This window comes from Nylanderia fulva, unplaced genomic scaffold (assembly GCF_048542155.1).
Source record: "Nylanderia fulva isolate GAGA-0341 unplaced genomic scaffold, ASM4854215v1 Scaffold27, whole genome shotgun sequence".
NCBI lineage: Eukaryota > Metazoa > Arthropoda > Insecta > Hymenoptera > Formicidae > Nylanderia > Nylanderia fulva.
In genome coordinates this window covers 1,461,270-1,478,958 of record NW_028190336.1, presented here as the reverse complement: position 1 = coordinate 1,478,958, position 17,689 = coordinate 1,461,270, and the positions used below count along the sequence as shown (strand labels likewise).

Genomic DNA, 17,689 nt, shown 5'->3' with positions numbered 1-17,689 from the left:
CTCTCATTTCATGTAATTAATTTAATTTTTTAAATTAATTTTTTAACTAATTTAATTTTTGTTTATAAAAAAATACGTTATCTAATTAGGAAGATTTTAGGAAGCAAGGAAGATTTGATTTATAAAGAAAAAAGACAATGTTTCCACATATAAATCTGCTTCTTGTTATACAACACGTTGAGCCTTATAAGTATACACGTATTCTTCAGATTATTTTGATAAGTTAATTCCATATTCTCTCTGCTCGTTTTATTCTCATAGCTACTACTACATTACACTGTCTCGCTTTATCGATGCTTAAGCATAAAACGTGCCGAGTGACAGGAACACCCGATATATCACTTGAAGGAATAGCAAGGTATATTCTAAACGAAATCGATAATTAAAATTTTATAATGAACAAAGCTCTTAACTTCATATTATAAATTAAATAAGAAAAGAGAACTTATATATAAATTATATAATTACCACGCTTTTCTCTGTTTTCTTTTTTACATAACTATTGATTCCTTCAATTTCTTTAATTTCTTATTAACTTCTATTCTGACAAATGGTTAATTTCCATATACATATAATACTTATATGTATGATAAAATGTAAATGACATTCATGCGTCAATGATTTATTTTGGTTTGGAGTTTATATATAGTAGAACGACTTACTTTGAGTAATATTTAAACTAAAATAATATTTAATCTAATTTTTAATTAGTAACTCTTGTTGTCTCACAAATATGACAACAAATAATGGTTTTTATAAAGGCGCATAAAATAATATTACTTATTCATCTCGTAGAAATCAATGGTGAAAAATCTGAATAATGTATTGCAATTTATATGGATGGATGAACATTTAAAATTACTAAAAACGCTAATACTATGTACTTGAATAATTTGTACATTTAAACAGTCTCTACGATGAAACACGTATCGACCTATCTACCTAGTGCCTAGAATCAGCGAAACCATATAGGAATCGTTTACCCGATTATGTTATGTCTAGCAAAACGATTATTATATTGTGTATGTATCCAGTCTTGTTGCTGCTCGACAAGGAGCTGCGCTATTTAATTTCCCATTTTTTTCATTATTAGATTATAGAAGAATTAGTATATAGTCTTCCACATAGGAAAAAAAACATGAATTTTGTTTATTCTAAGCTATTGAGTGGACAACATTATACTGGAAGGTATATTATTTCTATGCAAGGAGCACTATAATCGAAATAGAGTGCGATGAGACAGAATCTTGGAGATTCATAATTATGACTAATAAAAATGTAAGTCATCGAAAGTCTTTCCAACATTGCTCCCATATTAAATTTCTTTTAGAAATTTGATTGCTAAAAAATAATAGAGAATTTTTTTAAACTGCGTGTCTGATTTTATACAAAACATAATATGTCTGTCTCAAGCACTCTTTCGCAAAGACACTCGTCTTTCAAAAGTAGAACACCTAAAGTGGTTCTATGCACCAGTTTTTTTGTCAGTTAATGGTCCGATAGTTAATTCGATATGACTTCTAAAATCTATTTAAAGTCCTATGCCCAGTTGTAAGTCTTCTTTTGTCGTATCTTCTGCGTAGGGTCTATATTGATCTCCGCTAAACATGCATTATTGTTATGTAATCGTTATAATTAATTTCCTTCTCTTAATTTGGATTGTAATCAGTGACGTAATTAATACGTGATATAAAGCGAATGGTCTTTCACGGAGTCTGATGCAGTCTTTAAACCGTACATTATAATTATATATAAGATAATCAAAATGTGTGTATTTGTTGTGTATCCTGTAGATATGTGTAGATACACGTAGCTATCTAACAATTATCACATGAAGCTCCTCTTTTCCACAATCATCGTAAAAAATTCCTTTATCTCCGATAGAGAAAGTATTTGTCGCGTCACTGAAGACAGTCGTGCTCGATCCTCGTATTTTGGGCTAGGACATTCTAAAGACATCGAAAAAGCGTCAGGGGTTGGCGATCTAACACTACACATGATCATGGCACGAGGGTACATCCGAAAAAAAATTCAATTTTTTTTACTTTCATCGCGCCTATTCTTAATTGGCGCATCGAAATAAGGCACCACATTCGACGCTGTTTAGGTGATCGATCGTAGAAACCGGTCATCGATCTCTACGAAGATGCAATCGAATCGGTGATCTCCATGATTCGCTGTAGTGAGTGTCTTCATTTACGATCATCAACTATTGTTTATTCGGCTGTGAGTCGGTCAGTTCGATTAAATATCTCTTTTCGATCCAATTTCATTTCTCAGGTTGGTGTGCAGGTTGGACGATTTTATTATCCCGACTCTTGTACAACGTCGAGCGTAGTTAATATCGTCGTAGTATCGAATCGCTTTCTCTTCTCGAGTCTTTGAAAGTCTCGACCAAAGTTTCAAAGTACAATATATATTATATCTTATTGCTCTGTGCCTGCGTCACACGTAACACATTCTCCATCGTTATTGACTTTGAATCTTGCAATACGGCGACCGTATTTCCCATGAGAGTTCTTGCAGTTTGCCCCACTATACAGAACTCCTTGCGGAAAATCTTTACAAACTTTGAAAATTATTAAAACGAGGAGAAGCAGAGGAACTAAACACGCCTTTGGCGCAATGTACATATGTTTTTGATCCTCGTTGAATAGGCTTGTTGTAATATAGGTGAAGTCGATTTGCTTGTTAACAAGATTCCGCGATGTAAATTATTCTGCGGGGTTAACGACTAGTCAAACGGTCTCTTCTGTTATACTTCTCGACATGTGCAAAATTCCGAGGCTGAAAAGAAAACAGAAGTTTGAAGGACGTAATTTTACAATTTATCCGAAGACTTGATAGAAAAAAAGCTATTTTCTTAAAATTAATTCTACGAAAATAAATCTTAATTCCGTCAAGTCTTCATTTTGCTTACTTCTGATCTACAAATAAATCAGTGATTCGCGAAAGCGATATGTTACTAATGACTCAATGTGATTCTACTATGATCATACAAAGTGATAGCCTAGCCCTACCAACAAGCGTGTTTACTTGGCGATCCCCGCAATTCGTGCGTCATCTTGCATCTCGACAACGACGGTGTCAGGATCAGGTACCCTGTTGGCGGAAAGACATCCATTGGCGATAGTAGTTGGCAGAACAGTCTCCGACTGAAAATACATTAATATCCTTACGACATCGGTATTTCAAATAAAAATTCCTTCATGTAAAAGAAGCAAATGAGTTATCTAGTAATTGTCAAATATCTTTTTTTTAATGATATGTACATAATTAATTGCAAAATAATTAATTTATGTACTTGATAGGCTGCTGCATCCAATGCCATCAGTTCCTTTTTCGACAGCTGCTCGACCACCGCAGCAGCGTAACAGTCTCCTAACATATTGTTGGTGGTCCTTATTCGATCTCTAGTAGATATATAATAATATTTTATTATTAATATTTTTCTATTGATATTCCCAACAGCACAATCCAGAGGATGATTGGATGTTCTCTGAATATCCTCTGAAAGTCTTTCGGATATGTATGCTGTTAGGGATACCGATTACCTTGAATTGTTGTAAATGTACTGTAAATTGATTGATACTTACACAAACCAGTCGATCGCGAATAAAAGAGAAACGTCATTAACAGGAGCATCAATGGCGCTTAAAACAACCAATAGCAAAACCAGGGCAGCACTTGGTACCGAGGCCGACGACACAGAAGCGGCGGTGGACGTTAGACTTTGCAAAACAGAATGATAAAATAAACGATAAATATAAGTTTTCGTGGCGTAAAAATTTCTATGTGCAAAAAGAAAAAAGTTTGTTAAAAAAGAGACTTACATAACTGTGATAATTTCCCCGAAACCCAGAAAAATACCATTCATCTGGGCGATGAATATGCTGGCCACAGCGACGAAAAGCGCGGTACCGTCCATGTTAATATTGCAACCGATTGGCAAGACGAATCTGGTGACTCTAGGGTCGACTCTGAGCTTCTCGGTCATCAGACGAAAAGTCACAGGAAGTGCAGCAGCCCTGTACAAAGCTGCGTTAGCAAAGATTGGGTAAAGCACGCTTCCGATGATTAGAAAGATACACTCCATGTCGCCTAGTTGCCGCAGTCGATGGTCATTCTGGCGTAAACTTACGAGATAGCGGCATGATTTATTGATAATTTCTTAGATGTATTTGACCAAGGGTTGAATTGAATAAAACGGAATAGAAAAGGGCAGAGAAACGGTATATGAATAGAGAATGTTTGGAATTAATAGCGATGCATATTAATTACGGAAAATATCTGCGAATAGTAGACAGAGTGCCAGAGCAACAGCCAGAATGACCGTGAGAGAACAACCTGAAAAAATTAATCGAGATTAGCTTAAATCACAATCCGCAGGATGGATCCGCCAGGGACCGCGTTGCTTCTTGAATTCTGTAACAGACAATCGTATGTACCTTCATGTTGCGGCCATCAATTACTTACCAAGCGCTACCCTCGGTCTCTCAAAGTCAACCACCTGCAAAAGGCCGCGTGCAGTGCGTGTTCTAATACATCATCATGATATTCATACAGTCTCTGTTCAGATACACTGAGAACAGAGTTTCTCAGTCAGTCACAGTGTACGCACAGTTGTACGCTCTTTTCTGGAAACAGTTAATCCACAGAGAAAATAGATTGAGTTAGATACAACTGTATAAGACCTAGCTGGATCAAAAACAATATAGGCACTGTTAAAACAATAATAGAGGACAGTAATCGGGAATGGAAAAATAGCGGATTGTGGATTGTGCGGGATATGAGTCTTTTCGAATATATTTTAAACGTACGTGTTGGATTTGCGAATAAAAGAAGGGTAGGATTTCAGAGGATGACTCGTAGTGCGAACTGATAAAATGATCGTTGCTTTGTGTGACTCTTAAAAATGAATTATCAAGAGGCAAATAATCGCAAATATAATCGTTGTTCAGCAGTACAGCCGGTCATCGACGTCCTCGTCGTACCTGCAAGAACGAGCCTGACACGCAAGCAACCAATATTTTTTCAGTTCCGCCAATCTGTTTTTTTTTAAACAGTGTACTTTACGTACTTAAGTTAAATCATGTACTTTGGCGTGGAGGCCTCCTTTGGCAGTTTCTTTTCCCTCTTCCTCGCCATCGCGAGGGAAGAGTTCGAAGATACCGATCACGAGTCCCTAGCAGACTTCCACGCCACGAATCAGTCCAGGTAACACGGAGTCAGCAGATTTCCGGTTTAGGCAATATCATCATTGCCGAATAGTTTTACTTTCGCGATAACGCGGATAATGCTTTTCAAAAGTCTTCTACAACTTCTCATTCGCGACGATAATGTGTTGTTTACACGATGACGAAATTCCGTTTACGTTACCAGAAGAGATCTGGCAACGAGTTTCCGGAAGTTCGTACGGATTAATGGTCGGAAACCGGGAGTATCAGCATTCTAAGTGCTACCCGGAACTGCATACCTCTTTCCTTCTTTCTCTCTTTCTCATGTGGCATGGCGAGCTCTCCTCGCAAGCGAACATTAAAAGAGATTGTCATATATGAAGGAAGGATAACTAGGAATTGTGCCAGCTTTCACAACGTTTTTCTTTTTTTTTTTTAATAGAAAAACTAAGCAAAGAGAATATATACGAAGTGAAAAGTTGCCGAAAGTTATGTAAAGCTGGCTTGACTGATTTTGGAAGGGATATCGGGATCGTGGCCTCGCAAAGCCTCCACACAGCTGGCTGAAACATATTGTCTCTGTCAATCAATTCGATCGATACACATCTTTCATCCACTCAGAGTCTTTATTTTATTTTGCGACGTCAATTGTTTTGGAATGAACTACTTGCACTATTAATCGCGCGACAGACCAGCTCCATTTCGCGTAAACGTAAGAAAGGTCCACGTGGTGAAAATAAAAAAAGAGGAAGGAGGGAAGGAAATATAAATGGAAATGTATATGGGAAACGCCCGACGAGGAAACTACGAGGTCAGAGAGTACGATCACAACGTTGACCGAGGCCCTGTGAGGCAGGCGAAATGGATTCTCTCAAGGTCGGGCTCGGATTCGAAGATCGACGACTCACGTTGATGCCATGGCGAAGGCGGTGAGAGTACCCTGGGCGAGGCCGGCGTAGAATTTAAAGGGGTTCTTTCTAACGAAGGCCATATATATCAACTGCATGATCACCAGCTGATAGAGAAAGACACCGATCGCGATCGTGACGATGAACCAGGCTAGCTGCGACATCACCAGTACCAGATCGTCCACGGCGAGTATTTTGCCTGCTATTACAGAGGTGATGCCGATCGGGGTCATCCTGAAGAAGCAAGCAATTTTTCCATCATGTCATCAAGCTGTCATTCTTGTCACTTTCGATTTTTAATTTTCATCTCGAAACTCACCACATAACGGTCGAGACCATTCGCATGATGACTTCAAACACAGCCTTGAAGAAATCTATGACAACCTGACCTTTTTCGCCAAGTGTTCCCAGGAATGTACCAAAGACCAAGCAGAAGAAGACTATTCCTAGAGTGTTCGTTCCGCTTCTATACTGTATCACTCTAATCAATTCCTCGTCTCTTAAAACTTCTGTTGTAGGTAGCTGATCAGTGTTATTCTGGAATGGTTGCTTCTTTGGAACATACACCGTATGTGCCTGTAACAACATTATTATTATTATTATTTTTCTCTTTTCGCGATATGATATATTGTAAAAATCAGAATTATTCTCACCTGTTGGAAAGCTGCTTGAAACAAATTGTCTGGAAACATGTTCCTGCAAAGTAATTAATTTATAAAATAGATATTGCATATATTTTAATAGATTGAACTAGTAGGCAATGTGTCTTCGCCTATTATGGCAAAGGGCCGTATATTTTAAAAATAACACATTTCCCACGGCCTTTATTTTATTCATAGCCCTTAAACATTGATTGAGCCGCGGTGCAAACCACGTGGCGATTTTTTAGTTAAACCAATCTTATCCTATCCTTAGTGAAATGAAAAAAATATTAAATAATTCCGATATTGCGCGATAATCTTTGATTTTAATGCAACATTGAAAAATCGTGTTAGGCATTGTTTTAAACAGAGTTTTTGTATGAATTTCGTGCGACTAAAACACGCACGATCGATGAGCTTCTATTTTCGTCCCAGTGAATAGTATCTGCGATCATGATGAGTTCCGTTTAGTGGAATTTACGGCTCGTGAAATGCTATGACCTTAATCCGACTTAGGTAACTGTGCTACTGTGCAACGATTCTGCTTTACAGTTATAAAGAGAAGTATATCGCGAGAAATAATATGTATTGCAAATCGATATTGTTAAAATGTTTGTAATAGAAACTGCACGACAAAAATTTTTATTAAAGATGTCTATCGCGAAAAAATACAATTAATAAGACGACTCCAGTCGCGATGAGATACTTGAACGTGTAAACTGTAAAATTGCGATTTTTGTTGCGATTATATTCGTTGATTGTTTTTTCTCATTGTTCCGTACACCGTCGACCTTCGCGGTTGATTACCTCTCCGTTTTTAATAGAAAAACTTTCAAGCGAGTCAATGTACATTATTGATATTGACGGAATCGATATCGGAGGCGATGAGATATCGCAGACATAATTTACCTTCCTAAATCGAGCAGGCTGTCTAGTATGTTAACGGCTCTCGCATGATGCGACGGGCTAATCGATTCTCTGATGCCGGGATTACCAGGATGAATAAGGAGGACTAGGACTACACCGAGAACAGCATTGAGCAAGGACGTCAGTATGAAGTATACCAGAGTACGAACGGCGATCATTCCGTTCATCCTGGCATTTAAACTCGCCGAACCTGAAATAATACGCGGAAACGAATGAGCTAATTCCTGGAGATGAATGAGCATTCGGCACGCAATGATGGAAACTTACCAGATATAAGGCTGGCGATTACCAAAGGTAAGATCATCAGCTTTAGCAATCTCATGAAGAGCTCTCCTGGATAGCTGATTAGCATTACCGCATCATCCCCGAGGTCCAGAGGTCGTAAACCAAATCCTGAGAGAGGAGAGACGCTGTTTTATTAATTCACAATTTTATTAATTCACAATTCTGCGTCGCGACAATGTCGCCTTTTCGTTTGCAACGTAAAGTACTTGAGAGAGATCCTACGGAGCGTCTGTCCTTGAACTATATTTAAACTTATTACAGTTAACTGGCTTATTATCTGATCGCGAAGAAAGGGCACCCTGAAAGGGGATGATGGAAAGGTGAAGGTTTGATCAATTCTTTCTTATTACATAAAGTCAGATTAATTCCATAAGCTATTCGCATTCTAATACCTAGAGTCGTATATACGTACATACATATATGCATGTAAGGTGTGCATAGATATGCATACATCTTCAAACATATTATTAATTGTCATATTAATTGGCTCACAGATCGCTTTATTAGTATTCGCAAAAAATTGATGTAGAGATTGACAAATGATCTTAAATCTTTTATTTAAAGAAAGCATGTTGAATGAATGAAGGCGTTGATTTAGATTTGAACTGACCTCTATCGATATCGTATAAATTATTATCATGCCGTCAACGTTTCCATTTATAGCGATACTTATGGATGTTACATGTTCGACTATCAAATATTAAATCAAGCTGTTGGAAATGGAATTTCGCGTAAATCTAACGCCCATGTATACATATATGATGATTCCATTAATACATTTGCCAATCGTTAAATTTATAATTTTATTAAATTTGAAAATCATGTTTTATCTCGATTAGTTACGTCAAACGTATAGATTCGGCAAAAACCATCAACAAAGACGGTTTTTATATCTTACGATTCAATTACAATAGTACAATCAAATCACATAAAAGAGCGTATTATATCTTTCATTCCCGATATTGTACGATGCAAACTAATAAAATTAATTTTCCTTTCATTAAATACGGTTCCACTATTCATTAACATTTGCAGGTAAATTAAACGATGCATTCATGGAAGCAAACACATCATATGAGTATGAAATATCTATTGTATTATAAATGGGAAAATATTGAATGTCTATTAAAAGCTAAGAAGACTTTAAGAGAACAAATTAATATGACGAAGCTCTTTCAAGGAAACCCTTTTGTCGATTATCAACATCTTTTAACAAGATGATATGTTTTTACGTAACTGATGTTTTTTCGAACTAGGTCGTTTGCGTGTACATATAAAATCGATTTATATAAAAAGTTTCACCATCATATACTTATTGCGTGTAAGATATATATTACGTCTCATAGATGATTTTTATGAACGTTTGACATATTCATTCAAACCATGTATGTACAGTTTTAATAATAGAATAAAATCTATAACAAACACACATGCAAAGCGATTCTTATTGTTATACTACAAGATTTTTGTAAACCGAAAGTGCGAAAAATACGAAAAAAATAATCAATCACTATAATAAATTGCTGATTGATTAATTATCGTGTTAAATTAGATCGAAGTTTAAATAATGTGTACAGAGTTAGTCTACCTAGAGCTGCTGAAAACGGTAAATATAGTATTTAGCATTCATCATAGTTGATACGAGTATGTAGAATCATATAAATTTTACAGTCGCACAAGATATTGTATTATATTTTCTACTTGCGTTTATCTTTTGACACAATAATGCAAGTGCAATAATCGACTGTAAAAAGGATTTTTAACTAACAAAACAGTTTTCTTACGAGAAATTCTGAAACGAAGAGTCGCAGGGAACATCCCCGACACTCACCAAGAATTATGCCGAAGAGAACGCCGGAAAGGGTGACCATGAGCAGCAGGTTCTCTCGCATCCACTTCCTGGTGTCGGCGGTCACCTTACGGGGACCCTGAGAGGCCGAGACGTCCTGCCCGCCCATCTTGGCGAACAGATACTCGGAGAATCGGGCAGAGGACTTCTCCTCCATCTCACTGGGCCGCCAGCAAGCGGCGTACAAGGGATCGGTGCCAGTCGCGTACGAACAGGCCGATCCTCCCGCCGATCTTCCCAAGCTCCCTTCTCGCGATCTCTCGCGGCTAACGGCGGGGCCCCGGCAGCACCACGACGACGACGGGTTGCCGTTTTGGGGGTGTTTCGATAAATCCGTGCGGAAAGACCAATCACTCGCGCCTACCAGACGTCTTAATAGCCTGGCGGCGGCCTGCCGGATGCCCACTAACTCGATCGTGGTACCGGGATAGGATCGAACCAGGTGCCTAGCGAGGCCGAATAACAGCTGGTTTTGATAGAGCTCGCGGAACGGTCTAAAATCGCCTCCCGTCGGCTTGTCTGACTTTACGTATACGATAGTATCCTGGGAACGAGAGGGAAGGGGGATACCTGTTCCTCTAGTTTCTAAACGAGAAGAACGCGAAACGACTTCGAATTTTCGTGGTGGTGGACCTTCTTCCGATCTTTCCGTCGAAGCAGTTGCGTCGCCAAATGTTTGCGCTATTGCACAAGGTCAGTTACCCGAGAGGTCCGCGAGTATTCTCATCTCTTCTCAAAAGTATGACGACCACCACCACCACCTCCAATCGGCGCACTTGAACTCTTGGAAAGCAGAGCTGATCAGGAAAGACAAGAGGGATCGAAACTGATACCTGACGGCGATAAAGACTTGCGAGTGCAATGGACTGTTCTGACGAGTGTTGGCGACGTTAACTGAGCGTGCGCGTAGACCTCCGACACGTTCCTCGCAAAGGATGAGCCCCGACTGCCTGGTTACCGGCGGACATCGCCGTATTGATTTGCCGGGATTTCACCATACCCCCGAACATCCCCCGTTCTTTCGGCAACGACAATGCGCGCCTGCGCAAATTCAGTGATTTCAGTCGGTCGCTAAAACGTAGCAAAATGTGCACCATATCCCGATGATGTTACTGCGCGGTGGTGCATCGCAAAGGGAAGAGCGGGAAGAGGGAGAAATCAGAGATGACGGTCAAAAGGGTGGTGACGGGGCAGGGTGCCGAGCCTCGACGCGCAAAAGGAACGACGAGAGATGCAAGGACGCGGCAAAGGACAGCGGAAATTTCTCAGAATTGCGAAATACATTATCCAAAAGGAGAGCCTTGAATTTCATAGAATCCGCTCTACAATGTATTTATTATTTCGTCCTACTTTCAGGTGCTAAATAAATAAATTTTTTTTTTTTTGCGCAAAGCGATGCCTTATGTACGTCAGCGACGACCCTGTATATTTTAAGAATAGAGTGTTCCCATTTTATTTTAAACGCTTGACGTAACAAGTCGAATAGAACGTTATTCATCAAAGAACCGCGTTGTAATATATAATATATACGAAAATGGATATTATATCCTTTATTCTTATATTTTACCCTCATATTAATCAATTTTTTGTTATATTATTTAGAAATCCATATTCAAAAGAACATTTTTATTTTCAAAAAGTATTTATGATTCATAAGCGATCGCATGTTTTATTATCTAGCAAAAGATAAAAAATAATTTTGCATGGAAAAATCGTTATGTTACAGCTTAAACGATGTACTATATTGTAAAAAGATAAAGATTATATAGAAAAAAATTGTAGTATTAACACAGAACGATGAGATAGATAACTGTCTGATCGAACATGGGTAAGTACTACCTTTGTCTGACCAAGCTGATATGGACTACTGGCAAGTTTTGTGGATGAAAGAGAGAAAGCATTTGCTCTGAACAAGGAAAGATGGAAGCACCGCGTTTGAACGATGGTTTGCTTTTTTTTCACGTGGATAGAAAAATTTTGTTTATCGTGGCATAATAATTGAGAATAATGGATACAATTATCTTGCTGTAAAACGATATCGCGCTAATGATATCGTCAAATAAAAAGATAGAGGCAACTTAAGGATCGATTCGATTTAGAAACTTCAATGCAGGTAAAATATCAATTTTATTTTACCTTTAATAGCGTATCACCCTTTTACATAATAATCACGTTATGTCGCTGTCGGCTGCACTCACCTCGTGGAAAATTGGAAAAGCAGCACAAAATTCCAATTGACTGGTCGTATAAAAGCGTAACAAAAGGAATATGACACTGCAGGATAAATTCGCAATGCTGTTAACGAAACACAACAGTTATTTATTCTCTTATTAAAGCGAATAAATATTTACCAATTATTATTGTTATTATAAAGTTATATAGAACAACCATCTGAAAAGAGTGATTTTACAAAAAAATTACTGATTTGTCAATAAAATTGACAACAGCGTTAGACATTCTATCGCACATTAATATTATTAAACTTCAGCTCTTTAAACATGCAACGAAGCGATCTTAAGCATTCGCTAGTTTTAATTCCTTTTGATTCTTTTTCGTAGACTCTCACGTCAAGAATGATTATGAAAAATGATCCTGAGAGACGATTAACGATTGCACTTTGTTCAAGACGATAGGTCGATGTCAAAGGGAAATTCCTGTGTCATAGTTCGTTGACAAATGTTTTCTGTAAAGTGTAAATTAAGTAATCCAACAAAGGGCCCCGACATTTCGACGGGACAGGCCGCCACGTTGAATAATGGAGGTGATGTCCTAGTCCGAGTTTGACTTCGAGTTTCGTAGAATGTTACGAGAGCTAAGGTCTCACCTTCTTCGTAAATAATCTAGAGCTGCGGGAACAACCAAGTGTGTAAGCAAGCAAACGCCTATTTACCCTGTCTCCTTCGTATACAATGTGTTTCTTGCATCGTTCACCATTCTTCGCATCCGTTTTCTCAATTCATCTATCTATACGTATTAATATAGAGACTACGGGACAGCAGTGCAAGCTCGGACATCGGGGAATGACGTTGTCCATGCGAGAGAAAAATGTCATTTACATCCTTTACTTATTGTGCGTAATTTATGCATGAAATCTCGTCGACGTGATAATCTACAGGCTTCCAATTTGACGGTATGTCAGGAAGATTTATATGGGTATTAAATGCGTATTATATAGGAGAAAAAGTTTTGTGTTTTTTTTTAATATTCAAATATTTTATTTAAATATTTTATGCATATTTGTAAAAAAAAAAAAAAGACTGAAATAAGGACGCTAAGAAAAAGAGAGAAGAAGAAGAAAGAATGAATTCAAAATACGTAGGTACTGTGAACTAGCTAGTAGATAAAATTTCCCTCCGTACAGCCTCTTTCCTGGCGATGGAAACGAGATCTCGTATAAACTCGTTTTGTGCCTACCTGGCGTCTACGTTTCGCATGCAAGGCAAGAATCTCATTACGAAGAAGCTACCAAACGAACATCGGAGAAATTCGATTGGATATTGGTCGAAGGTTCAGGAAACGCGGTGAAACGTCGGAGGGGAGAATAGAATAAGAACGAAGAAAGAGAATTCCAATGATCAGATTGCCGACACGCAGAAAAATACAAATCTACCTTTTTAGAAGTGACTTGGGATTTATTCGGGTACGCGTATTTACTGATTAAACCTCCTCAAATCTCATAGAGCTACTCTACTCTCTCATCGAGTATAAAATATCCGAGGGTGAAAGAAATGAGAATCCCATATAAAATATTCCATAGATTCGCGATCTCTCCCCTAAGCATAAACGTCAAAACGTCACTAGCAATATTATTCTCTTTTTGACGACATAGCAAAACAATTTTGGAATTGTTATAAAAACGAGAAAAGAAATAATTTTTATATTTCATAATCAGTTAGTATGAAGAGATCTTTGGAGAAATATATAAATGGAAAAACATGATAGACGTATGATGTGTACGTAAATAGAATGAATAAAATGAATAATTCCCTTTTCTCTCCACAAAACACGCGCGTGTGTGTATGTGCATTTCGATTATCCGAATAAAATATGCAACGGAGATCGGGAAGCAGTGCGGCAGTTAATTTATTGACGCGTTTGAATATTTAGCGGACATGTCGTACACGGAGTGACCGTTAGCACACTGCCGGCGATAATTAACGTTTAAACCGTGGAAGGTGCACGAGCGACATGTAAATACACCGATTTCAACTCACTTCCGTGGAATCAAATCTATCGACGCTAATAATAATGTCACAAATTCTACGGATATCAGACGCTCGGGCGTAATTTAGGCTGACGAGAGCTAGATTCGCATACCAAATATGTATATATATTTCTGCGATGTAAACAAGGTATCGAAGGTCTCGTATATTGTGCAAATCATCGACTAGACCTATGTGTGTAACAACTACTCGGCATATCCGTCAATTTGAACGGGGTGTCACGTCGGCGACGACAGTGCAAACAAACGGGTATTAAGCACTTAATATTCGACCTAATTCGCGGACCTTCTGCTGGAATATGTCATCTTGATCGTTGGAGAGTGCGAAACGACGCAAGAATATTACGTACACACAAACACGATGACTATTCAATAGAACCTTTTTATGTGTTTCGCTCCGAGTGATAAGATTTCAGAGATATATCAGGTAAGAGATATTAACTACGACAATTAAAAATCACTAAAACGATAAATTAGATCCTCCGCAACTTTGTATGATAAGTACTCACTCATACGGTTATTTGTTATTCATTCTAGGACCGCGAATGTTGAAATAATGTGCAAATATTCAAACATTTGGTTGAAGCTGCAAACTTGCTGAGTCGACTCGATGATTGTGTCAGTGGTAGACGGTAAGTTGCTTGAAGCTGGATCCGCTATCTTGGCGAAGACAAGAGCTATTATACCAGCACGTAAAGCCACGTCAGCCAAAGCCAAAGTCAAGTGTTCGTTCTTTTGCCGAGGCTTCTCTTTCCTCCTTTTTGATGACGTTCAAAGTACGCAGTATGCAAGTCTTTCAGTTCTTCGCAACTTTTCCTATAGCTCTTCCCTTCATATCTTTCTCTCTCGACAGATCCCTCGAATTTTATAAAGTCACTGAATCAGACGGTTGCATTTATGGTAAATGCATCTTAACACGTTTCATCTACGAATCGCGCATGCATTTTACAAGATGATTTCTCGAAACTTTTGTCTTGACGCTATATCTCATACATTGATTCTGCACGTTTATTCCACAGAGCATTTCCGTCTCTCTGTTTGTATTTAATTACAGCCCGCGTATACAACTTTGGAGAATATATGTGTCTGTACTTCATCAGTGCTATTGGGAAGTCACATGTTCCACAGTGCTAAACTATTTCGGAAACTATTACGATGTTTCCATTTAACGTAAAATGTTTCAGAGCGGAAGCAAGGGAAAAGATGTATTAAATTAATCATTTTCATGAATAGATATAGTTAAAATCAGTTGATTTCAACTTTTTAGTGCAATCACTGATATACAGAAATAAAATAGTGCGTTTTATTAAAATTATTTGTTTTAAAATATTTTTAAAAGTTCCCTGGTAGAAATTGCCTTGCCGGTGCCACGACACTTGCTATAACAAATTTGCCACACTACAGCCTTATCTAAAAGAATTGGAAAGATACAATACATATCAGGGCCATCCTTGCGCCTGATATATAAATGGCGTGGTATTCATTATAAAATTAAACGGCCGCAAGTCTGGATTTGACCAGATTTCTAATGCGGCCCATATTTGCACCACGTCAATTGCTGTCGAGATTTTTATTGATTTTCACATTTAATGTATATCTTTTGTCATACATATATCTCTTGTTTTTTGGATCCTTTCCTTTGCCTTGATTTTTTGCATGCAAGAAAATTGTTAAACGAGTATTTAGACGTCTACGCAGAAATTTGTGCGCATATATATAAATATATTGTTAAACGGAACTCTTTCGGGCCTTGTTTATTAACAAATAAATTTTTTTCTGTCGTAAATAATCTAAAAGTAAGTAACCATACTCATAATTTTTGGCACCAAACACAGGGACGACTATAATAATGACTACAATTTTATCGAACATTAGAGACTTTAAGAAATTGGTCGAGAATAAGAAAAATTATACAAGAGAACAATGATACATATAAATTAAACAATTGCAATATAGATACATTTCGAATGGAATATAATTTTGTTCTCATTGTCAGTAGAACTAATTGTTTGAAATATTCAATTTTTATTTAATTTCGAAGCGTCTTGTATGTTTGAAACATTATATATATATATATATATATATATATTTTTTTTTATTCAATATTGTGGATCCATGTTCATCTCTTACGAAATAAAATACTGCAGCATATATTGAGAGATATTTTTGTCGATGCCTGAGTTTGAGATATCCTTTTATTTTAAAATAAGAAAGTAGCTGTGTTACGTTTAGCAGATTTTAATCTTATAATTTAACGAAAAAAATCTATTCTAGAATATTTATTTAATTATAGTTCAAAAAATGATATAATTGAAAGAATTTACGAAATAATGTTGCAAGCGTTGATTACATGTAATATTTCCATACAAAAATATTTAGAATAATGCACAAATGTGTTAAAATGATTAAAAATAATACTTACTGTGTTAAATATATATATATAAAATTATGTAAAATAAAAGCTATTTTATATAAAATATTTTTTCATCAAATATTTTAATTGCAATTTGGCATCCTGTGTTGGCAACTTTTTAACATTATAATTTTATGACGATGTTTCATTTATATCATACGCGATAGTAATTACTATGATAGAGAAGGGATTACAAACCTCAGAGCAAAGCTAGTTTTAGATGATAGAATGAAGGAAAATCCATCTCTCTCTACCCTATGATATTTCAGCTTGAATATCTTGTTGCTTGTCGACCATAATAAATACGAACTTTGCAGTTGGTCGTGTTTATCAGAAACCGTTGTGTCGCTCCCGGAAGAGTATTGTTACGACAACAATACCATTTCAATATTTCGCATTTGAATATCGTCTTGTGCATTATACTATGCACGATCGGTAAGCACAAACTTTGCTTTCAATCAAAACGTACGTTACAAGCGTTAGATTTATATGCATCAACTCTAGAAAATGTGTTGCAATATAAAAATCATATTATATGAAAATATACGAGTAGTTTATAATACAATATGTAAACGTTGCAAACTATATTTTCAACCAGTTAATTTTATATATATATATATATATATATATATATATATATACCATATATCCATCCATTCTGTCCTGCAGTTTATTCGCTTCATTCCTCATCTCGTGTAGCGAATGGGAGTTAAGTCCATTTCCCTTTCCTTTTCATTCGCTTTGTCAACTGAAATGTACGACAGTGTCATTTTCATCGTACACTCATGAAGCAATCACCGAATGTCATGTGGTTGAGAAACTTTCCGGCATCGTGTTTGTATCCGATCTCGTATCCGGAAACTTGACAGTTTGTTTCAAAGTGTCTGTCAATTAATGGTACACAAAAAGGGAGGCAGAGAGACAGGAAAAGAGAAATGGAAAGAGGGAACAACGCCATGAATAGTGCCAAGGGAAATTGTACTCTTCTCGGGAGGCAGTGTCGGTAAAATGGGCTAAGCAAGGGTTTGATGGAGGATTCGCTATATATATCCTTCTGGGAGAGAAGAGACCGCACGAAATCACGACGCTTTCGTCTCGGATGCGGAATTGAACGAATTATTTGCAGTCACGAAGGGCCCGTACGTTTGTTCCGTTAAACCTGACGTGGAACGCTTCTCCATAAAATCGCACCATGATCGATACAATCTTTTGTATGCTCAGCCTCGAAGGGAGATATATTTCATCTCTGTTTAACATCTTTGACTAT

General features: G+C 37.2%; 1 protein-coding gene across 2 annotated transcripts; it reads right to left on the bottom strand.

Annotated features, from left to right (window-relative positions):
* Positions 1-140: 140 nt before the first annotated feature.
* Positions 141-10,749, bottom strand: Eaat2 (Excitatory amino acid transporter 2). 2 transcript variants are annotated; one of them, XM_029303457.2, is made up of 11 exons: positions 9,770-10,749; positions 7,921-8,046; positions 7,636-7,843; positions 6,739-6,781; positions 6,405-6,661; positions 6,086-6,319; positions 3,834-4,028; positions 3,597-3,731; positions 3,305-3,413; positions 3,021-3,155; positions 141-2,787 (listed from the first exon to the last, which is right to left on the bottom strand). In XM_029303457.2, exons 1-10 carry the CDS (start codon positions 9,942-9,944, stop codon positions 3,033-3,035), a joined length of 1,605 nt encoding a protein of 534 aa, XP_029159290.1. In that variant the 5' UTR covers positions 9,945-10,749; the 3' UTR covers positions 141-2,787; positions 3,021-3,032. The 2 variants fall into 2 exon arrangements, with proteins under 2 accessions (XP_029159290.1, XP_029159289.1); XM_029303456.2 differs by having other exon boundaries at positions 3,037-3,155.
* Positions 10,750-17,689: the final 6,940 nt, after the last annotated feature.